Below are 25,287 nucleotides of genomic sequence, written 5' to 3' on the forward strand. Positions count from 1 at the left end.
TCCTCTGCGGAGTCAATCCCTGCAGAACTTTTAATCTAGTCCGTTCGTTTCGGATCGGACGGATCAGATCAGATCTTTCTCGAATTGAAAAAAAAAATATTCTCAAAATTTGCAAGATCTGATCTGATTCGTCCAATCTGAAACGAACAAACCAGATTAAAAGCTCCGTACTGTTCCGCAGATGATACGCTTCCTTCAGAACGACGCTGTTATAAAATAGGAACTTAAAAGGTAATAAGATCTGGCCCAATAGTGAGCCCAATGCGGGCCCATCCATATAAGGTTATAATCACTTGGGCCTACCTGCTAGTTTTGTTTGATCTACCCTGAGCCCTTGGTCCACCTTCACTTCCTTTCTATTTGGCACAAAGCGGAAAATAGTAATCGGATCATCTGCTAGCTTACAGGGATAACTTTTGGTCGTAGATCCACTTGACCGCCAATTCACCCGCCCTTTCAGGGACCAATGCATATGGGACCGACGCGTCAGCGATCTTAGTTTAGACTCCATAGAAATTTACCTGTATTCGTTGTAGAGGATCCGGACTAGATGAAGAAAGAAGGTACATTGTACAGTACTTCGCCCGCCTGTACGGATTTACCATTTTCAATTAGAAAAAAAGGGATGAAATCAAGATATGGTGTTATTTAATTAATACACCCGACAGTATACAACTGTATGTTTGTCTTTTATTCGGCCAGGTATAGGTGGCAAGGAATTTGGGTGGGCCATTCAAAAATCAAAATCTTGGTTAGATCGCATGAGTTCGCATCGTCTGCATTAACTAAAAGGAGCATCTTTTGAGTTAATACACATCGGCCGTCCGATTTTAAACAGAGTTCATCCAGTATCTTTAATATTAGTGTGGTTTAATTCACACGAATCTTAAATCTGATAGGACGATCTAGATACATTAACTCAAAAAATTCATTTTTGAGTTAATGCAGAGGATTCGAATTGAGATCGCATTGAATTCGCTCTGTCGCATCTGTACTCTCTCTCTTTCTCTCTTTCTCTCTTGTGAGTGGCGCTACACTCCTCAGTACACACTGCTGCTACTAGACTAGTACGCATCTCTCTCTTTTCGAAAAAGGGTAACAACCTCGAAATCTTCACATTACGCTTCTCTCTTTATACCCTTCTTTCTCCTTTTCTTTCTCTCGATCTCTCTTCTAAACTATGCTGACATGGACTGGAGGAAGAAGCTCTCTGCTTTCTCTGAGCGGAGCCTTGCTTCTGGCTTTACACTAGGTGTTGTTGTTTCTCTCTTACTTATTTTGTTACTCAGTGTTACTTCCTCCTCCTACTCTTCTCTATTTCCTTGGTTCAGTACCCTATCTTTTCAAAACAATTCACCTTCTCCAGTCGTATTAGAACCGGACAGGGGTAGTTACCAAAGTCCTGGCCAAAAGGATGCAAATTTTAGTGTAGTTCAACCAGGGAACTTACACTCGAACAATTCCTTGGCAAATCATCTATCAAATGCAACTTCTACCATTGAAAAACTGCCATTGGATAGGATCGGTGGAGGTAATCTGAGTTCCAGCAATACTACTTCAAATGGATCCTCTCTGTCTTTTTCCAGTATTGAAGAGCCGCAATTTGGGAAGTTGAATGGAGGGAATTGGAGTTCAATTGAGAAAAATTCAAAAAATTGGGGACATGAAGGAGGGAATGGAAGTTTACATGTCGAAAAATTGCCATTTTGGAATTCAACAATCAACAATACTCATCAAGGTTTTACCCCTTCTTTGTATAACACTACCAGTGTTTCTTCTAACACTACTACAGAATTGAATCCAAGTACAGAGAACTCGACATTACCAAATAATTCGGGGAAGGAATTTTTGAATGCAAATTCTACCAAAGAAAATACCTCGTTAGAAAAACCCAGTGGAAGTAATGTTTCATTGGATAAAGAGAGGACCTTTGTGCAGAAGGATCAAGAGAAGAACTTGAGCTCTAGTTACAATAATACCGAAATAAAGGAGGATGGTTCATTGCAAAACCTACATTGTGATATATTTGATGGCAAATGGGTGAGAGATGAGACTGACCCGTTTTATCCACCTGGTTCGTGCCCGTATATAGATGATGATTTTAATTGTTTTAAGAATGGAAGGCCTGACAATGATTTTTTGAAATGGAGATGGCAACCAAACCAATGCAATATCCCAAGGTTATTTAAATTTCCTTTTTTTTCCTCTCTTTTTCTTGGTATATTATTTTTTCCGTTTTAATAATGCTCTTGTTTAAGGGAGGATTATAGAATCTAGATAGAATTTGACGAATTATAACAAAACTTGCAAGTTATACCTGAATAATTAACTAATATTCACTTCTCAGAACTGCATGAACAAATTGGCATCTAAATCGGCTAGTTGCATAATTTGATATACTCTAATTATTTGAGAATTCAATGAATATTAAGAATAGTTGTTGTGTTTTCAGATTGAGTATATTTCTTTTGATTATAACAAAAGTATGTGATTGCCTATTTTATGCTTGGGACGAGGACAGTACACACTTAAAGAAATAACAATGCGTCATTCCTAGCACACTACTCTTGATGAAATTTTGTATATTGTATCTAAATGACAAATTCTGGTCTTTGCTGAGCTTGTTACTGTCAATTTTGACTCTCAAGGGAATGTAGTCTGCAGATAAACTGCATTTTTTTTATTAGACTTCGTAATCATATTCTTTCTTTCTTTCTTTCCTTGGTTGGTAGGTTGAATGCAACTGATTTTCTAGAAAGGTTAAGAGGCAAAAGATTACTTTTCGTGGGTGATTCTCTGAACCGGAATATGTGGGAATCATTGGTTTGTATTCTTCGTCATGCTGTTCAAGACAAGACCAGAGTTTTTGAGGCATCGGGAAAAAAACGTTTTAAGACAAGTGGTTATTACTCCTTTAGATTCAAGGTATGCACTGTGCATCTACCTATTGATTTTTCCTTTCCGATTTATAGCCATGCTTGTTGTAAAGTTTCAAGAAAATTGCAAATAATCCCCGATTCCTCATCAAACGAGGAACACAATAATTGGCCCAAATGTTTTGAGGCTGGGTTCTAAGTAGTACGTATCTCTAGTCTACCCATTTAAAGCTCGAAACTACAAGTCAGCATCAAATAGATTATAAAAATAATAATAACATATCGATTGTACTTGTCACTCCATAAAAGCTGGTTTCATTATTTTAATACCCTTTTTTTTCCCTATTTTTGAAGTATTTTCATTACAATTCAGGATTACAAGTGCTATGTGGATTTTGTCAGATCAACATTTCTGGTAAAGGAGGTGGTGTCTCAGAAAAGTGACGGGGTTGAAGATGAGAAACTGAGACTGGATATACTGGATGACGCTGCTGTGGCGTACCGAAAAGCCGATGTAATTGTGTTCAATACGGGTCATTGGTGGACCCATGAGAAAACTTCTGAAGGGTGCGTTTATGCACATTTAAGCCATGTACTTAGCAACGAGTGATAATATATATCTTTTAATATTTTTCTCCATAAATCACCAAACAGGATAAACTACTATCAAGAAGGTGATCATGTGTACGCTAAACTGAAGGTGCTAAAAGCATATGAAAAAGCACTCATGACATGGGCTAGATGGATCGATGCCAATACTAATCCTAAAAAAACCCAGGTTGTCTTTCGCGGTTATTCCCTCACACATTTCAGGTATATATATATATAATTTTTTTTCATTCTTCTTTTTTCCTAGTTCTCTTACAGGCTGACAATTGTTAACATAACAGTAATACTGGATTTGGTTTCAGAGGGGGGCAGTGGAACTCAGGAGGCCAATGTCATAAAGAAACTGAACCGATATTCAACGAATCATTCCTCTCTCATTACCCTTCAAAGAACAGGGCACTAGAACAAGTTTTGAGACAAATGAAGACTCCTGTTATATACCTCAATATAAGTCGGCTAACCGATTATAGAAAAGATGCTCATCCTTCTATCTATAGAAAGAGATACAACACTCCAGAAGAACATATTGCGGCTGAGAAGTCCCAAGATTGTAGTCACTGGTGCTTACCTGGCGTACCCGATTCATGGAATGAGTTGCTTTATGCGTCCCTGCGTCTAGCCGGTAAGGGGTCGTGGAGGAATTAACTTCTATTTTTATTTGATTTTTTCAATTCTTTTTGGACTGCTGTAGTCCAACAGTTTTCTTTGCGAGGTTGTGAGAAAACAAAATGGACTAAGAGGCATGAGTGTATTTTAGATGTATTGCAGTCTTTTTGCAGATATGGTATTATATGAATGTATTCTTTTGTTGTATTTAGTTGAAAGAAGACTATATTTTTCTTGGTATGGTTTCTTTCCATGGGCCATGACAGTGGTAGTATATCTACATTTCCAAATAATAATAGAAAAGAGATGCAATGCAGCTAGAGTGGAAAAAATGGTACGGCAGAGCCAGCTCCGGCACGGTTACGGCACGGCACGTGTCTGTTACGTGTCGTGACTCGCGTGTCTCGTGCCGTAATTATCTTTTGAAACTTTGGCACGGCATATCACTTAAAAAATCTAATCACGGCATGGCACGTAGTCACGCGTAGGGGTGTTCAAACGGTTCGGTTTAATCGGTTTTGGACCGAACCGAATTAGTTCGGTTTAAACTTTAAACGGTTCAGTTCGGTTTGCTTTTCAAAACCGAATTATAACTTCGGTTTGGTTTGATTTGAAAATTTTCAAAACCGAAATAACCGAACCGACCGAACTATCATATAATATGAATTTGATCAGAACCACCCCGGTTTAATTTTTAATACTCCGGTTTATTTTTTAATCAATTGCTTTAAATACTTGGTTTATTTTTAAATAACTTAGTTTATTTCTTAATACTCCGGTTTATTTCTTAATATACTTCGGTTTATTATAAATCAATTGTTTTAAATAAAAAATAATAATATATTTCGGTTTGAACTGAACAAACCGAAATAAAAATTCGGTTCGGTTCGGTTCTATTTTTAAAACCGAATTATAACATTGGTTTGCCAAGTTCGGTTTGGTTTCAACCGAACCGAACCGATGAACACCTCTAGTCACGCGAGTCATGTGTATTTAGGACCATTAGCTATTGATTAAATGGTGAATCTTGAATAAATTAACTTAAATTTGATTAAATGGTCACACAAGGCACGTTTGGGCACGGCGTGACTACTCCTTGATATTTTAGTCACAGTACGGCACGTAAAAAATTAACTTGGTCACGATATAGCACGATACGAGACCAAAATCACAGCGTGTTAGTCATGACACGACACTTTTTTTTCCACTAAATGCAGCGACTACCAATTTATTTTGACAACAATAACAACCGCCGTTAAACTTTATTGAAAATAGAAATAAATCATAAATGCACTGTTTATTGTTTGGATAAATTATGTATCAGATTCGATACAATATGATTAAATGACGGACAATATATATATATTTTTTTGAAATAGTGGACATGCCACCTGTTTCAATAATATCAGTACAGAATTGGTACCAACAACCAAAACTTCAAATAGCTCCAATTAAACTGAAGTACTCAACCCATTTAATATAGAACTCAAAACTCATTTGCAATCCTTCATAAGCGCTACTGAATGTACGCATCTCTTCTTCTTCTTCAAGGTCTACAGGCTAGAAATAAAATCCAATCAAAATCCCTAATATAGGGACTTTTCAGGAGGTCACCCATCCTAGTACTACTTTTGCTCAATTCGTGAGGATTTTATTTTCATAAAATTTATTTTTTAATTTAGAAATTAACTTTTGCAAGTTTTTATTGTGCTTCTTAGTTTGCTAGAAATGATCTTGTCAAGTGTGAAGCGGTGAACTTTGTGAATAATGCACTTATGGTTTGTTTGTGCTAATTTTAATTAGTGACAAATCACTGACAATGTTTATTTTGACAATCTTCACAGTATTTTTTTAAAATAATTCAGATCAAATTGAAAATTAAAAAGTAAATAATATATTTATAGACATGTATATAACCTAACAACCAAATTTCAAGCAATGACAATAAATTTTAGACCTTTAAATTTTTAGATCACTTGACAGGAAGACATGCGAGTAATATAGATCTGGCTGGTCATGTTAGATATGAAAGTATTTTTTTTAACATTATCAAAACTGTTAAAATATAAAAATTTCAAGCAATTTCGTTATTTAATTATAATTTGTAGTTTATTACTTTGCATGTTAGATTGATGTTTTGTTACTTTGGTCTTTAAACCCTCGTTTGGACCGATGATGAAATCATGATTCCCATGAAATATCAACGATGCATGAACGCCCGTAGAGTGGAAAAAAATGTGCCGTGCCGTGATCAATACGATGTGAATTTGGTGTCATGTCGTGCCGTGTCGTGATCAAGTTAATTTTTTTATATGCCGGCCTGTGACTAAAATATAAAATGGTGGTCACGGCACGCAAATAATCATGCCGCGTGAGTTACGCCGTACCCAAACGTGCCGTGACCAAACGTGCAGTCACGCGTGACCATTTAAGCATAATTTAAATTAGTTTATTCAAGATTCACTATTTAATCAATATCTAATGGTACTAATTACATGTGGCTCGCATGACTACGTGTCGTGCCGTACCGTGGCTAGATTTTTCACGTGACGTGTCATGCCGTGCCAAAGTTTCAAAAGATGGTCACGGCACGGAATACACGAGTCACGTCACATAATTGACACACGTACCGTGCCGTTCTGTGCCATAACCATACTGTTTCGTGACAGAGCTGACTCCGCCGTGCCATTTTTCCCACTCTAAACGCCTGACACCGTTTATGAAATATCAAGTGAAAAAGGTAATGAGGTTATCACCTTCAGATCTGGCCCAATACAAAGCCTAATGCAGGCCCATAAATATTAGGTCATAATAAGTTGGGCCTACCTGTTGTTAGTTTTGTACTTTTGTTTGATACTTTGATCCACCCTGAGCCCTGAGCCCTTGGTCCACTTTCACTTTCACTTTCTTTTTGGCACGAAACGGAGAGTAGTACTTCGGATCATCTGCTGGCTTACAGAGATAACTCTTGGTTCTAGATTCGCTTGACCGCTCAGGTAACTCACTCAACAAAATTGAAACGGACGGCCCAGATTTAATATCAACAGGCGTCTGTTCGGAATAACAGAGGGGGGTATTATTTGTGCTTTGAGATTCGTGTCAAGTTAAAAATTCCAATCTTAGACCGTCCAATTTAATTGTACTCAGTCAGGTAACCTGAGGGGATGTGAATTCCTACTCACATGCCTAAATTTTTTTTTTTTTTTTGTTATGAGAACCTAATGCATTTTGGACCGACATGTCAGCGATCTTGGTTTAGACCATAGTAACAATATTCGCGAGTTATTTGCAAACAATTCGAAAACGGACACTCTACGAATTAAACAACATATAAAACAGAAATTCACGTATTTAGCGATTTATTTGCGAATTATTAGCGAATTTAACGAATTTCTCATATAAATTGTGTTTTATTCGAATGATTCGTTACTCCTCGCATTTTATTCAAACTTTCATACTTTTTTCTTTTGATAAACTGCCATTTTGGTTTAACAAGTATTACAAAAATTGCCACTAATAATTGCTTTTTTCAATTACCCATTTGGCCATTTGTGCTGGAATCTTGTACCACTCCGTGTCAGATGAAAGTTTTTTTTTGTTTGAGTCATACAAGTTGCCTCGAGTTTCAAATAAAATAAAAAAAGTAATGCGGATGCCTCTACAGAGTTTTTCTCTATAAACAAACAAATGTAGACAATTGTATCATATATATGAAACATTCACTAAGTGTTTTATTTTTTTGGTTTTTTCTTCTTCTTTATTGTACCGAATAATTCCCGAATTATACCTGAATCACGAATTTTTGATTCCGCCGAACCGAACCTGAACTATTCGTTTGTCACTATGGTTTAGACTCCATAGAAATTTTTCTGTACTTTGTTGTAGAGGATCCGGACTAGATGAAGAAAGAATGTAGTACAGACTTTACAGTACTTCGCCGCCTGTATGGATTTAGTTTATTCAAAAAAGGAATAAACACAGAAGAGGGGCGTAGTGGAGTGCCAATCATTTTTTAACCTTTTCACTACTTTTTTGGAAAGATAAAAAAAAAAACTCCAAATCCTCAGGAAAAGTGCCGATGCGTTTTGAGATTCGTCCGCTTTCTGCTCTGAGTTCGTGCGCACGATTTTAAAGCGACATAATACTGACACGTCGGTCACGCAAAAGTTGAGATATCTCAGAGGATACGCACTCGATTGTAGCAGATTTATTTCCCGGATAAGGTTCTAGCCTTCCACACTGCATTATTTTTTTTTTCTTTATTTTGGGATAGAACTATCCCATCGTATTAATCTCATTGAAAGGGTATAATTTTCTACGGTTTTCCAGCTTGTACAATGTATCGTCTAGTCAGATAATATTTTGACACAACTACAAATCAGCACATGAGCACCGTCTAAATAACATTGATTTTGTATGTAACAGTTAGTATAGGTCCTCTGTGTCAATTTGTTAAATGTGTACAACTTATCACCACCGGTTCACTTATAATAAACCGCTAATTTAACAAGAGGAATGTTTAAAATTTGAGTTCACAAAAAAAATTGATGAACTAATTATTGAACACCCTAGTTCTTCTCAAATTAAAAAGGTGAATTGTTGATTCTTTCTTAATAACAAACTAAATTGTCTTTTAGTACGCTTTTACTTTAACCTAAGGGCATTTCAACTAAAAAAAAAAGTATGCTTAGGGCATTTCAACTAAAAAAAAGTACACTTAAGGAATCTCGACTATATATTAAAAAAAAAGTACGCCTAGGCATCTCAACTATGTATATAAAAAAAGTACGCCTAGGCATCTCAACTATGTATATAAAAAAAGTACGCCTAGGCATCTCAACTATGTATATAAAAAAAAAATACACCTAGGCATCTTAACTATAAAAAAAGAAGTACGTTTAGAGCATCTCAATTATAAATAAAAACAAAAAGCACGCTTAGGGCATTTCAACTATAAAAAAAAAAAAAAAAAAGTACGGTCAGGGAATCTCAACTATAAACAAAAAAAAAAAATACGCTTAAGGCATTTCAACTATAAAAAAAAGGTACGCTTTTACTTTTAAAAAAGATATTACAATTATTATCTTCTACCATACCTTCAGGCTAGTGGATTAAAGTCGGGTAGGGCACGGGCGGGCCGGGTATATCCGGGCAGGGGCAAGGGTATTGGTCGGGCACGGGTATCACGGGTAGATGGGTATCTCGGGTATTTTTTTCAAAAATCGTGCCCTGCCCGTTGTACCCTTCAGGGGCAGGGCGGTCCGGTCCGGTCCAGTTTTTTTTTTTCTTTTTTTTTGAACTGGGTGGGGGAAAAAAAAAATCAAATTTTGGGTTTGAATTTGAATTAAAGTGGGTCGGGTATAAGGGTACGGGTAAGGGTAGATGGGTACCCTGGTAGGGTAAAGTCGGGTACGGGTGTGGTCGGTCCGGGTAGGGTCGGGTATTTGTCAAAAAAAATAGTGACCGGTCCGGTTTTTGCCCGTACCCGCGTACCCGTTTACTCGTTTAGCCGACCTATACCCGGGCTCGGGCACGGGTACCGTGGGCATAGGATACGGGCGGGCAGAGTAGAGTATACCCGACTGGGGTATAATTAATACACTACTTCAGGCTATCCTAATTCTTATAATTAAGCTCAAATATTTTTGATCAAGTCTGATAGCTAATGGAGTTCAGCCTCCTTAAAATTTTTGGAAATTTCATTATAATTTTTATTATTGTAAATTAAATTCTATATTATGTTTACTCTTCTTTCTATTAATAAATATATAGTTATTAATTAGCTAGCCGTTACGTGTATTTAATTGATGGTTTTGAAAAGGTCCATTTTCAATGTGAGTCGGAACTAAAATGTAACATAAATCAATGTTCAATTAATTGGCCAACTTAGTTATTTATAAGACAACCATAATTTTTGTCGGGTCCCCGCCTGCCTATCGATCTCTTTCTTGTTTTTTAAGAATTGTCATATATATATATAAAGGAAGCGTCTAATTGTCCACAGTTTGTTTACAAAAAAACTGTCATTTGACTTGCGTCAATCTTGTAAAATTACTAATTCAATGCTGTAACTTGTATAACAAATCTTATAAAAAATACACTTTAAATTTCTAACATTCAACGGGACCACTTTATGTACTTGCAACTTGCACAACTTGCCAAACTAACTGTACTTGATGTGGGACCACTTGATGTACTTCTCTAACTTACAGTTAATGACAGTTTTAAAATCTTCTAGAACATTTTAAAATTGAACCACTTCTCAAACTTGCAGTTTTTTCAAAATAATCCCAGAAATTATACAAAATTAATTTTTTTGAATCAAATTGTCTTTCTCAAAATTAAAATTAATTTTTTTTCTTCAATTATTAATATTTATATATACATCTATATCCTATAAATTAAAACTACACATACTGTAAAACATAAAGATGCAAACTATAGAACTTTAATACTGTAAAATTTTCAAATGTAAACTATAAAACTAACAGATGCAAACTATAAAACTGTAAATTTGAAACCTAAAACACTATAAAACTGAGATAAACACACTGCAAAATTCAATACTATAAATTTAAAAGATGTAAACAGTAAAACTAACAGATGCAAACTATAAATCATCGATGCATCAAATATTCACAACCACATTGTTAAACATTAGTAACTGTTCACAAGATGAATACTGTAAAATTAACAGGGTGAATACTGTAAAATGATAAGATCAATACTCTATATTGCATCTCTATCATCTCTTTCCTCCAGACTTTCACAAGATGAATACTGTAAAATTACAAGATAAATATTGTAAAATTAACAGGGTGAATACTGTAAAATGACAAGATCAATACTCCATATCGCCTCTCTATCTTCTCTTTCCTCCAAATTTCCACAAGATGAATACTGTAAAATGATAAGATCAATACCCCATATCGTCTCTCTATCATATTTTTTCTCCAGATTTCCACAAGATGAATACTGTAAAATTACAAGATGAATACTGTAAAATTAACATGGTGAATATTGTAAAAATGACAAGATCAATACTCCATATCGCCTCTCCATCATCTCTTTCATCCAGATTTTCACAATATGAATACTGTAAAATTACAATATAAATACTGTAAAATTAACGGGGTTAATACTGTAAAATGACAAGATCAATACTCCATATCACCTCGCTTTCATCTCTCATCCATATCACCTCTCTCCTCAATCGATATTTAAACTAATTTGCTTTTTACCTTATGTAAAACTGACACATCTTGTGTCCCAATTAATGAAATATAGAGACTAGATATCTAGGTTTCTATGTAAAAAATGATCTATGTAATTTTGAATTAAAATATCAAATAAAAAATAAAAAATTCAAATCAAACATTGAAACAATGTGAGATCCGATATTACTCACAGGTAGAGTTGAGCACGATGCTCGCGTGGAGAGATGACGTCAAAAGTTATCGCCGCTAATCCTAAGAACTAGACGGAGAGAGAGACCGGCGGAGAGAGAGATCAGAACTAAAGAGACGGCAGCAGCAGCAGCGGAGTTGAGAGAAGAGGGAGCAGTGAGATCGGGAGGAGAGAGATCGGGAGGGGTGGGTGTGGAGATGGGAGAGCCATTTTCGTTTTTGTAGAGAGAGAGATCAGAAATTTATTTTGAAAAAGAAATAAAGATACAAATCGGGAAATGAGTATAAAAGAAAGGTCGTTAAAATTGGACAGCTTTAAAAACACATTAATTAGTGGGGATCGACAGTTAATGACAGTTAAAATCAGATCAGATTAGTATCGTGGACAAAGTGTGGACAAAGTGTGAACAAAGTGTTATGGATAGAAACCTTTTCTCATATATAAATGGGGAGCGCTATTCTAAGCGCAAAAATTCTATTATTGAGAGCTGAGAGAATTTTTTTCACAGTTAGACCAAATTTGCCCTTAATAAATTCTTCTTTCAATCTTTATTTTAAATTAAGTAACTATTAATAAAGAAAATATTTGAGGCTTCACAATACACATGACAAACTTGTATATTTATGGAATTCATAAATAAGTAATGTAATTATTTTGATTTTGCCCACATGACCGTGATTATATATTATAAACTAATTAAGTTTATCTTTAAGATTAATATTAGCATTAAAATACAATAAATTAGGGGTGCAAAATTGCAGACAGATCGGTTAATATCCGTCTGTATCTGGATATGTATTCGAACTTTTGTGGATTCAGATATTTGGATAAGTATAATTTTTTTTTTTGCAAACTGTAAGTATAATTTGTATATAAGATACGGATACAGGTGTAGATATGAGTTATGAAGATACATATATGAATACGATTTTGGTTTCGGAAGCAAATACTGATAATAATTATCTATATCTATATTTTTATTTTAAATTTTCAGATATCTATTTGTGCATATTCATTATGGATACAAATGATGATGTGTATTTTTTATCCTTTTGTTTTAGAATCGTATATGTTAGAGAGAAATATTTATTTTTGTAAGTATCTATTGATTAAAATTTTACTTATGTTGGCTATTTTGTCATATCTTATAATAAGATAACAAGTTTAACATTGAAGAAAATATTATTTTGTCCGTTTAATATCCGATATGTATTCATGTTTGTTCAATATTCAATTTGTATTTGTATCTATTTAGTATCCAATTTGTATCTGTATCTAAAAAATAAAAATATGTGGAAATATAATTTTTATCACTATCCAATCTGCATCGAATTCATTTGCACATGTACAATAAATTATATCCACAAAATAAAATTATCTATTGTAATTAACAAATAGAATACTTAGAGAATTATATAATGATTATGAACTTTTAAAGATTAGTCAATGACTCTTCAATTAAAAAGTTTCCAAAATGTAACATGTTATATATTTTTTTCATTATTTTAATTGTACATATAGGAACTAATCAAATTCGACCATCTTTTTTTTATTCAAATAATTTGCCTTGGATCAAATAGAGAAGAATTTGTTTACAATTTTTTTTGACTAATCTCAATGAATTACCTCATCAATTAATTACTTAGAAAGTTTTTTGGGGTTGTTCTAAATTTGAATCAATATAGATTTGTACATGTATAATTTTGTTTCTTATTCCACTCTATTAGGTAAGAATTAATAGCATGAATTATTTGAACAAAAAACAGCTTCATACCCTACGTATGCATTAATTTTCCTTCCATAAGTGATAATAGAAATTAATTAGAACCATAATAAGAAAGTACTTAATAAGGGGTAAAATTGTATTAAAAGTAAAAAAAATTCTCTCAGCACTCAAAAGTAGAATTGATGCTCTCAAAATAGCACTCCGGCCCTATATAAATACAAATGACAACCCCAGAGAAGAGAAAAGTGCTAAACAGAGACACTTATATATCTTCCCTAAGAATCATCAAGACCATAAGAGAGAACACAAATCTCTAACCTCTTTTCACAACACAGACCCACAGACACTAGTAAGAAAAACCATGAATTCAAGTCCTGAACCGGCTTCATCAGATCACCAGCCTGATGACACCTTAACAGACTTGATACTCATGAACACGTACACTTTTCTATCGGCGTTCATGCTGTTTGCAACCTTTTTAATTGTCGTTACACGGTTTAGGCTGTGGCACAGAAACAAGTTCTTAAAGATCATCCCCGAGATAGCGAACCACCCAGTTAATAGTTTGATCAACCAATCCATAGGCTTTCTCATAGCATATCAAAAACAAGAAAAGCTCTACTTGATCTGGGTTGTGATACTTCTCATTGCACAAGATAATATCTACACCATTTCAAGCTACTCACTTTTTGAGAAAGCTTCTTCTAGGTGGGTACGCGAGTTTACCTTTCTATACAATTTTATATTCATTGAAGTACTCATCATCTATTACAAGGCGGATAACAAAATTTACTACCCACTTTTGGCTCTCATGTCATTAGTTCTTGCAAAGTTCTTGATCCGAATCATAAGCTATGCGTTCGCTGAGAGGGCATATGGCAACGAAAACATTAACCTTGTTGCTGAGTACATGAAGAGCGAGCATAAACTGACCCGACCAAGTGATACAATAGATCCTAAATCCATGAAAGGGTACAAGTACCTCGTGATGGGTGAAAAAATTAAACCCAAGATCAAGGCACCAGACTACTCCCCAGAGGTCGAACTGACAGATGATGTTGTCACGGTGGAAAGGGTTTGGAGTTGCAAAAAGGGGCTCTTACACCCTTCTGTTGATACAAATGGGCACATTAAAGATGTATGCCTTTCATTTGCATTGTTTAAGCTCTTGAGAAGACGAGATTTTGGGTATCTTGCAGCAGAGACCGAGCAAACCAAGACAAGACAACTAATATTTGATGGGCTTCTCGCTGAGGAGGTTGATAAAGAACGAGTCTTTAGGGTAATAAAAATGGAGCTCGGTTTTCTACGCGACTTAAAGTTCACGAGGTATCCTGTTGGATTTGCATTTGGCTTTCCCGTATTGAATTTAATATTACTTGGCGGAATGATTGGTGTAACACTTTGGTTAGCAATCAAAGTGTTCAGTTTGAATAATACCTTGATCCTTACCGTGAACAATCACAATGTTGATTATCCTTTAACAAATTTACTCTTGATCCTATTAATATTGATGGAGCTTTTCGAATGGCTCACATATGTATTCTGTGACTGGACAAGGGTTGTAATGATTTGTCAAAATGTCAAAAGCAACTCTTCACTTGATACAAATGAGGGGGGTTCTTCAGATGGTAATTCGCATCAGGCGCAACCTTGTCTATTTGGTTACAAGGTAATCCATCTACCTCTCTGTATGTTCGTACGTGCTGTTAGTCTTCCTATTTACCTAATTTTTAATTACATGCATGTAGTATTTACAAAATTTATGGACCTTTGTATTTGATCATGGAATCATAAACTTTTTAAACTTGGTACCAGGTATTAGCACTTTTCTTCAAGCCGAGACGCTCTCTGTCTGTAAAGAGTACCCTTGGACAATACTCATTGTTGACAAATTGCCACAAAACCTGTGTTCCGTGGCATTATGTAATGTCAACCATTTTTCCATGCCACAAACTAGAAGTACGTCCGCCAGGGGTGAAAAGGGGTAAAATTGTTCCAATCACCACAGAGGTGAAGAAAGCAATTTTTGACGCTCTAGTAGAGAGTCGGAGTAACCTCACAAATGGTAGAGAGGCTCTGCGAAGGAACGGGGCGAGTGATCTAGAATGGACACTCAATCTTTCAACAGAAGTTCACACTATACTGGTGTGGCACATAGCAACTAGTTTATGTGCAATTCCTCTGGAAAATTTCGAAGAGTCGATAAAATCCAATCACGAGGTTGCAACCTACTTGTCCAACTACTGTGCTTACTTGGTCACCTTTCATCCTGAATTGTTACCAGTAACCAGCAATTGGGTGAAATTTATGATTTGGGAAATAGTTAAAGAGACTTCTGAGTTCTTTGGCAAGCAGCGCGATTTGAAAGCAAAGTACGAAAAGTCGATGAGTTCAGGAGATAATGATCAGACAATTATTCATCTGGGATCAAAACTGGGGCGGTACTTAATGGAGAAAATACCTGATGATGCTCAGAGATGGAAGTTGATGGCCGCCTTCTGGTCAGAGTTCATCCTTTATGTTGCTCCAACAGGATCTACCGCAGCACATATGGAGCAGCTCAGTAATGGCTCGGAGTTCATCACACATTTATGGGCTCTGTTATACCACGCGGGGATGATCGATACCACTTATGAAGAATACCATCCTTAGAAGTTACTTCGACGAAAGCGAAATCGTCCTGGAGTTGTGTTTATTATTACTTGTATCTGCAGGTGTTTTTTTTTTTTTTTTTTTTTTTTTTTAGGGTTTTTTTTTTTTTTTTTCAGCATTGTGTGTAACTTCTGTACTGGTGTCATCATCTGCGTTTACGAATTTGTACTGCTTTCCTCTTATGAATTTAAATAAGTTGAGTTCTTTTTTTAGTTATAATTTGTAATTAGTTGGGATAATGACTAGATTTATGGCACAATCTTCCTTTAAATGAGAAATGCTAGTATATTAAATAAGGCTGTTTAGACTTGCTGAGCTTGCTAGCAAAAGCTAAAGATGCTCAACTTTTGAATTTTAAATTCCTGTACTGATCTCCAAATTTACTCGAAAAAGAAAAAAAAGAAAAACTTCCTGTACTGGTAAAAGCTACAAAAGGGCTGATTACTAAATGAGAAATTACAAGTTGCCCCCAACATTTTCCAGAGACATAATACTGATGGTACTGGCATTATTCAATTGCTTGGTGTTTTGCCCAAGATAAGTTGACAAAAATTGGCAATATATAAATAGAGATTAGTTTTGGCAGGGTCTTGCTGTGCAACGGTGCAGGGGACAAAAAGTTGCGTGAGTCCTTGGGTCTCATTTTCTGTGCTTTTATGTGCTTCCACACCTTTGCAGTGAACAAGTGGAGAGTACTTTGGTATTTTTTTGTTCCTTTCAGTTCACTCTCGACGACTCATTATTTACTTGAATCGATTGTCGAGAGAGTTTCATTATATCGAGGTTTTCCTGCAATATTTTTCATGCTTCGGTTTGATTAATTTTGTATTAATTTTCTTGTTGGTTTATCAGGGGCCTTGTAGTCCTTTTGCCTTTTCTGGTGACGAAGTGGCACATTGCTGCGAGCTTTTGTCGAAGTACTTGATCGAAACTTGATCGAAACTTTATAAAAAAATCTACAAATTAACCGTAATACTTGATCGAAATTAACTTGAGTTTCATTGTGCTTGAGTTATCTTTTTTTTTTAATCGATCACATATGTTAATCACTCACAAAAGTTTTAAAGTTCTGATGTTGTTCATTGAAATGTGTTTTGTCTTCTGACAGTCATTGCATGACGAAAAAATCGTGGCTAAACTAAGTTTAAACAAGAATATCAAAATAAAAATCAGTATCATGCAAAATGCAAAAAAAGATAACGGTGTAAATGCTGGATAAGCGAATTTCCACAAGCATCTAAAAATCTAACGGTGTAAAAATAATTCAGATTTAATCCATACTAATTCGGGATAAGCGAATTAATATCCTCGTCAATATTTTTCTCCTTTCTTTCATTTTGTTTTCTTTTTTCTTCCTAACTTAGAAACAGAGCAACCGTATTTCTAATATTTGAAAAATACTTTCTGGTGCAATTTGCTATGTCATGTACAAATCCTTCTATATCTGTCTTCACAAAACGAAACAGATCACTGCTGTCTGAATTCGACTTAATTTCTTTTTCTAGGAGTGTAGATATTGATTGATCTATTTTTTTTTAAAACATTATCATATTATTATTAGCAGAATCAACTGCTTCGAGTTGTTTTAAGAATGGAAGGCCTGACAATGATTTTTTGAAATGGAGATGGCAACCAAACCGATGCAATATCCCAAGGTTATTTAAATTTCCTTTTTTTTCCACTCTTTTTCTTGGTATATTATTTTTTCCGTTCTAATAATGCTCTTGTTTAAGGGAGGATTATAGAATCTAGATAGAATTTGATGAATTATAACAAAACTTGCAAGTTATACGTGAATAATGTTGGATCTTAATCCAACGTTGAGCATATATGTGATATAATTATGAATTGTTTACTGTCATATATGGTTGTCACAATTAAAGTGATATAATATGAATTTAAGATATTAGACAATCAATGTATTCAATAGGGTGTGGTCCATAAGTGTGTAAAACAATTTGGGCAAAGATCAAATCATTGATGGACTGATTCTGAAATTTGCAATTGAGAAAACTGTCTTTTGGGAGCCCAGTGCGGGTGGCTCACCCGCACTGGATCTAAGTGCGGACGCACTCAGTACTTACCCAAATTTTTTGGAACTTTAGGAAAAAGTCCGAGCGTAGTGCGGACGCACTGAGCTCCAATGCGGGTGAACCACCTGCACTGATGACTTAATCGATTTTCTGGAAGTTCAATGCAGAAAAATGTCCGAGCCTAATGCGGACGCACTGGACTCCAGTGCGGGTGAACCACCCATACTGGGTACTTAGTCAATTTCAGAAGTTCTGTTTTAAGCCCAGTGCGGGTGGCTCACCCGCACTGAACCAGAGTGCGGACGCACTCAGGCTACAGACTATTTTCGGGGCTAAGTAAGGTGGTTATCAGGACGCTCCTTTCGACCCAGTGGGGGTGGCTCACCCGCACTAGACCTGAGTGCAGACGCACTCGTGTCGCCAGAAGTGTATAACTATATATAAATGGGTCCCCAGGGCACAAGATAACCAACTCAACTCAGAATTCTAAAAAGAGGTTATTATTAGATATAATTCTGAGAGCCTTCTCCCTTCTTCCACCATCAAAGAATTGAGAGGAAAAATCCATTAAAAACTTGGAAATGATTTCTCAATGGCGATCTTGTTGCTTTGGAAGACCTAATCTAAGATTCAACCAAAAGGGCGAGAAAGGAATAGCTTGCTAGAGTCTTGTCTCGCACTCACGGAGACGGTTGCTTCTCTGACCTAAGGTTTGATATTCCATAGCAAACGACATGGAATCAGGTATTGTATTCCGCACTAAAGATTGTGTTTTGGGTCTCTTTGGTATAGGACGGTCTTAGGTTAAGGTGGGGATTGTTTCTTCTTCCCCGGGGTGTAAGTGTTTGACCCCTAGATGAGATGTAATTGTTTGATCTCTAGATAAGGCGTAATTGTTTGGCCTTTATGATTCCTAACAAGTGGACCAAAAAAAGTTTGATTCGATTTGAGTTTGTTTGGCCTTTATGACCCCTAGATGTGATTTGATTTGAGTTAGATTCGAAAAAAAGTTTGTAATTAATTTGATTCAAAATTAGTTCGTTTTGAAACAAATCAAACTAGTCTGGTTCAAATTTTATTCAAACTCAAACTCAAACTGGGTATAGTTCACTCGAAATTGGTTCATGAACTATTTAGATTCGAATCTCAAATAAGACCACTAATGGCTTCAACTATCAATCTTTAATAATGTAAGAACTAAACTTATATCAAAGCTCACAATTGTTAATATAATAGTAACTTATAATATGAAAGTGCTTTAGCAGCGTCAAAATTAACAACGGAAATAAGTTTAATTTGACTATGTTCATGCTGTGATTTTAATCAATCCAGCAGCGTAAAAGCTAAGGGAATTTTGGACTGGCCGATAATTCATCAGTGTGAATTCGTGAAAGGTAAAAGGTAAAAGGAAACTACATGAATTTTGTTCGGCATGAAGAAAACTAATGCATAAACTACAGGTGGTTGTCAAAAAAAATTTGTAGTTCCTGATTCGATTGACTTCAATTCGATTCGAAAAAAATCACAATTAATTTGTTCGATTGAAGTTCATTCTAAAACAAATCAAACCAGTTCGGTTCGAATCTTATTCAAACTCAAACTCAAACTGAAATAAGTTTGATTTGGTTCGATTCGTTTGTAGCCCTACCAACAAGGGGACCAAAACTTCAAAATAGCTCCAATTAAACTGAAGTACTCAACCCATTTAATATTAATAGAACTCAAAACTCATTTGCAATCCTACATAAGCGCCACTGAATGTACGCATCTACGTAGTTTTTTTTTTTTTTTGAGAAATTAACTTCTGCAAGTTTTTATTGTGCTTCTTAGTTTGCTAGAAATGATCTTGTCAAGTGTGAAGCGGTGAACTTTGTGAATAATGTACTTATGGTTTGTTTGTGCTAATTTTAATTAGTGACAAATCACTTGACAATGTTTATTTTGACAATCTTCACAATATTTTTGAAAAATAATTCAGATCAAATTGAAAATTAAAAAGTAAAAAATATATTTATAGACATGTATATAACCTAGCAACCAAATTTCAAGCTATGACAATTAATTTTAGACCTATAAAATTTTAGGTCACTTGACAAGAAGATATGTGAGTAATATAGATCTGGCTGGTGATGTTAGATATGAAAGTAATTTTTTTAACATTATCAAAATTGTTAAAATAAAAAAATTTCAAGCAATTCGTTATTTAATCATAATTTGTAGTTTATTACTTTGGCATGTTAGATTGATGTTTTGTTACTTTGGTCTTGAACCCTCGTTTGGAATGTACGCATCTACCTCGTTTCAATTAGTGGTGTTCAAACGGTCGGTTCGATTAAAACCGAACTAAAATTATCAAACCAATTTTTTTTCCGGTTTTCAAAATTAGAATCAAATCGAACCGATTAAATTTATAAACTGATTAAGAACCAAACCGAAAAAACCGAAGTAAATTTCAGTTTGTTCGGTTCAAGCCGAAATAAATCTATTAATGCCATTAATGAAAATTACACATATTCATACACAAATTGTTCAATTTCATGCAAAATATTTAGATATTCTAAAATATTTAAACTAAAATAAAAAAAGGAAACAATGATTGAACCAAACATAATATAACAATATAATTCGGTCGGTTCGGTTTAGTCGGTCTTAAAAAGTTTAAACCGAACCGATCCATTTAATACAGATAAATTCAAAAAATTGAACCGAACCTAACCGAACCATTTGAACCGAAACCAAACTATTTAAACCAAAAAATTTTAATTCGATTGAAAACCAAACAAACCAAATCATTTGAACACCCCTAGTTTCAATGATGCATGAACGCCTGACACCGTTTATGAAATATTAAGTGAGAAAGTAATGAGGTTATCACCTTCAGATCTGGCCCAATACCGAGCCTAATGCAGGCCCATAAATATGAATTCACATCCTCTGATAAGGGAATCTTTTACAATTACTAGATCTGAACCGTTCTTTTTAACTTGGCACGAATATCAAAGCTCAAAAATACTGCCCCCTATTGCAGTCCGAATACCAAACCGGTTGAAATTTAATCTCAAAGGGGTCGTTCGGCAACAAAGAATTAAGAGTGAAGGATTAAGAGCTTAAGGAGCGCTAAGGAACCGATGTTCGGTTGTCTTAATCAGTGGATTTTGCTAAGGAAGCTAAAGGAAAGGGTATGGGTGCCTTAAAGTCCGGGCAGATGATTAAGATCCGGGCAAAAGGAAGCTAAATGAGGTGTTCTTAATCCGCGCTAAAGAACCGGTATTCGGTAGAATTAAGCGGCTAAGGAAGCTAAAGAAAACGAATTCAGTCTTAAGGAGACTTAATCCTTTGTTGCCGAACGGCCCCAAACTGTAGAATGAGCGTCATCCTCTGCAATACCGGACAGATACAGATTCCATAAATATAAGGTCATAATAAGTTGGGCCTACCTGTTGTTAGTTTTGTACTTTTGTTTGAAACTTTGATCCACCCTGAGCCCTTGGTCCACTTTCACTTTCACTTTCTTTTTGGCACGAAACGGAGAGTAGTTCTTCGGATCATCTGCTGGCTTACACAGATAACTCTTGGTTCTAGATTCGCTTGACCGCCTATTCACATGCCTAATGCATTTTGGACCGACATGTCAGCGATCTTAGTTTAGACTCCATAGAAATTTACCTTTACTTTGTTGTAGAGGATCCGGACTAGATGAAGAAAGAAGGCCGTACAGTACAGACTTTACTGTACTTCACCCGCCTGTACGGATTTAGTTTTTTCAATTAAAGAAAAAGGAATAAACAAAAAAGAGTGGCGGAGTAGTGGAGTGCCAATCACTTTTTCACGTTTTCCCTATCTTTTGGAAAGATTAAAAAAAAAAACTCGAAATCTGCTGGAAAAGTGTACGTCCGATGGACTTTGGATCTATTTTGGGTCCAATAGACACCGGAACCGTCCGATGCGTTTCATGATTCGTCCGCTTTCTGCTCTGAGTTCGTGCGCACGAATTTGAAAGCACATCCGACGGTTCATGTTCTCATCGGACCTACTCTGCGCTCGAAATCTTCACACTACGCTCCTCCCTTTATTCCCTTTTTCCTCCTTTCTCTCGATCTCTCTTCTAAACTATGCTGACATGGACTGGAGGAAGAAGCTCTCTGCTTTCTCTGAGCGGAGCCTTGCTTCTGGCTTTACACTAGGTGTTGTTGTTTCTCTCGTACTCATTTTATTACTCAGTGCCACTTCTTCCTCCTACTCTTCTCCTTGGTTCAATACCCTATCTATGCAAAACTATTCCTCTCCTCCAGTCGAACCTGAACTGGACAGGGGTCTTTACCAGAGTCCTGGCCAAAAGGATGCAAATTTTAGTGTAGTTCAACCAGGGAACTTACAATTGAATAATTCCTTGGCAAATCATCTATCAAATGCAACTTCTACCATTGAAAAACTGCCATTGGATAGGATAGGTGGAGGTAATTTGACTTCTAGCAATACTACTTTAAACGGATCCTCTTTGTCTTTTTCCAGTATTGAAGAGCCCCAATTTGGAAAGTTAAATGGAGGGAATTGGAGTTCAATTGAGAACAATTCTAAAAATTGGGGGCATGAAGGAGGGAATGGAAATTTACATGTCGAAAAATTTCCATTATGGAATTCAACAATCAACAATACCCATCAAGGTTTTATCCCTTCTTTGTATAACACTAGCACTGAATTGAATCCAAGTATGGAGAACTCAACATTTCCAAATAATTCGGGGAAGGAATTTTTGAATGCAAATTCTACCAAAGAAAATAACTCATTAGAAAAACCCAGTGGAAGTAATGTTATATTGGATAAAGAGAGGACCTTTGTGCAGAAGGATCAAGAGAAGCACTTGAGCTCTAGTTACAATAATACCAAAACAAAGGAGGATGGTTCATTGCAAAACCTACATTGTGATATATTTGATGGAAAATGGGTGAGAGATGAGAGTGACCCGTTTTATCCACCTGGTTCGTGCCCGTATATAGATGATGATTTCAATTGTTTTAAGAATGGAAGGCCTGACAATGATTTTTTGAAATGGAGATGGCAACCTAACCGATGCAATATCCCAAGGTTACTTATTATTTCTCTCTCTCTCTTTTTTTTTTCCAGTTCTAATGATTTGTTTAACGGAGAATTGTGAATAGTAATATAATGTTAAATTGACTAGTTATCACAGGAACTTGCCAGTTATACCTTAATAATTCACGAATATTCACTTTTCAGAACTACATGAACAAATAGGTATCTAAATCAAATAGTTGCAAATAACTTGATATACCCTAATTATTTGCAAATCTAATTAAAATTTAGAATAGTTGTTGTTTTTTCAGAATAAATATATGTTACTTGTGATTACAACAGAGGCACGTGAATTGCCTATTTTTTGCTTGGGATGAGGACAGTGCACACTTAAAGAATCACAATGCATCATCACTAGTGCACTATTATGGATATTATTTGCATCATCCCTGATGCTCTAGTCTCAAACTTTTTGTTGAAATTTTATGTTTGTTATTGTGAAATTACAAATTCTGGTCCTTGTGAAATTACAAACTTTTTGATGAAATTACAAATTCTGGTCCTTGCAGAGCTTGTTATTGTGAATTTTCTGATTAGACTTCGGAATCATATTCTTTCTTTCTATCTTTCCTTGGTTGCTAGGTTGAATGCAACTGATTTTCTAGAAAGGTTAAGAGGCAAAAGGTTACTTGTTGTGGGTGATTCTCTGAATCGAAATATGTGGGAATCATTGGTTTGTATTCTTCGTCATGCTGTTCAAGACAAGACTAGAGTTTTTGAGACATCGGGGAAAAAACATTTTAAGACAAGTGGTTATTACTCCTTCAGATTCATGGTATCCACTTGCATCTACATATTGAATTTTTCCTTTTCAATTTATGGGCATACTTGTTGTAAAGTTCGAAGAAGATTGCAAATAATCCCGGATTACCAGTCATAAGAGGAAAACAATAATTGGCCCATATGTTTTTAGGCTGAGCTCTTGGTAGTACATATCTCTTGTCTAGCCATATACAGTTGGAAACCACATGTCGGTTTCAAATAAATTTAAAAATAAAATTAATAACATATTGATTGTACTCGACACTCCATAAAAGCTGGTTTAATTATTTTAATACCCTTTTTTCCCTATTTTTGAAGTATGTTTAATTAAAATCCAGGATTACAACTGCTATGTGGATTTTGTCAAATCAACATTTCTGGTGAAGAAGGTGGTTTCTCAGAACAGTAATGGGGTTGAAGAAGAGAGACTGAGACTGGATATACTGGATGACGCTGCTGTGGCGTACCGAAAAGCCGATGTAATTGTGTTCAATACGGGTCATTGGTGGACCCATGGGAAAACTTCTAAAGGGTGCGTATATGCACATTTAAGCCATGTACTTAGCAACGAGTGATAATATATTTCTTTTAATATTTTTTCTCCATAAATCACCAAACAGGATAAACTACTATCAAGAGGGTGATCATGTTTACCCTAAACTGAAGGTGCTAAAAGCATACGAAAAAGCACTCATGACATGGGCTAGATGGGTTGATGCCAATATTAATCCTAAGAAAACACAGGTTGTCTTTCGCGGTTATTCCCTCACACATTTCAAGTAGGTTTGTTATTTTTATCATTCTTTTTTTTTCCTGGTTACCTTTCAGGTTGGCAATTGCTAACATGACAATAATACTGGATTTGGTTTCAGAGGGGGACAGTGGAACTCAGGAGGCCAATGTCATAAAGAAACTGAACCGATATTCAACGATTTATTTCGATCTCATTACTCTTCAAAGAACAGAGCAGTAGAACAAGTTTTAAGACAAATGAAGACTCCTGTTATATACCTCAACATAAGCCGGCTAACTGATTATAGAAAAGATGCTCACCCTTCTATCTATAGAAAGAGTTACAGCAGTCTAGAAGGACGGATTACGGCAGAGAAGTCCCAAGATTGTAGTCACTGGTGCTTACCTGGAGTACCGGATTCATGGAATGAGTTGCTTTATGTGTCCCTGCTTATAGCTGGTAAGGGGTCATGGAGGAATTAACTTCTATTTTTATTTATCTTTTTTCAATTCTTTTTGGACTGCTGTAGTCCAACATTTTTTTTTTTTTTTGCAAGGTTGTGAGAAAAAAAAAATGAACTAAGAGGCAGGAGTGTATTTTAGTTTTATTGTAGTCATTTTCAGATATGGTATTATATAAATGTATTCTTTTGTTGTATTTAATTGAAAGAAGACTATATTTTTCTGGGTATCATTTTTTTGAAAAAGTGGATATGCCACCTGTTTCGATAATAGAATCCGTATCACCTCAGGTACCTGAGGTGCAAGCTGAAAATCAAAACCGTTC

The 25,287-nt window shown here is 35.5% G+C and overlaps 2 protein-coding genes across 5 annotated transcripts; both read left to right on the forward strand.

The window, feature by feature from the left end:
- The first annotated feature begins 1,026 nt into the window (after positions 1-1,026).
- LOC144544326 (protein trichome birefringence-like 2) lies at positions 1,027-25,207 on the forward strand. 4 transcript variants are annotated; one of them, XM_078292801.1, is made up of 5 exons: positions 1,027-2,180; positions 2,733-2,925; positions 3,250-3,443; positions 3,531-3,689; positions 3,788-4,317. In XM_078292801.1, the coding sequence occupies exons 1-5, from the start codon at positions 1,189-1,191 to the stop codon at positions 4,128-4,130; spliced, it is 1,881 nt and encodes a 626-aa protein (XP_078148927.1). In that variant the 5' UTR covers positions 1,027-1,188; the 3' UTR covers positions 4,131-4,317. The 4 variants fall into 4 exon arrangements, with proteins under 4 accessions (XP_078148927.1, XP_078148928.1, XP_078148929.1 ...); XM_078292802.1 differs by lacking the exon at positions 3,788-4,317 and adding an exon at positions 24,641-25,207 and having other exon boundaries at positions 1,029-2,180; XM_078292803.1 differs by lacking the exons at positions 1,027-2,180; positions 2,733-2,925; positions 3,250-3,443; positions 3,531-3,689; positions 3,788-4,317 and adding exons at positions 21,963-22,997; positions 23,589-23,781; positions 24,107-24,300; positions 24,389-24,512; positions 24,641-25,207.
- Positions 13,586-15,964, forward strand: LOC144544027 (uncharacterized). Its single transcript, XM_078292447.1, has 2 exons — positions 13,586-14,896; positions 15,043-15,964. Exons 1-2 carry the CDS (start codon positions 13,586-13,588, stop codon positions 15,877-15,879), a joined length of 2,148 nt encoding a protein of 715 aa, XP_078148573.1. The 3' UTR covers positions 15,880-15,964.
- Positions 25,208-25,287: the final 80 nt, after the last annotated feature.

This window comes from Carex rostrata, chromosome 26, assembly GCF_964058835.1.
Source record: "Carex rostrata chromosome 26, lpCarRost1.2, whole genome shotgun sequence".
Classification (NCBI taxonomy): domain Eukaryota; kingdom Viridiplantae; phylum Streptophyta; class Magnoliopsida; order Poales; family Cyperaceae; genus Carex; species Carex rostrata.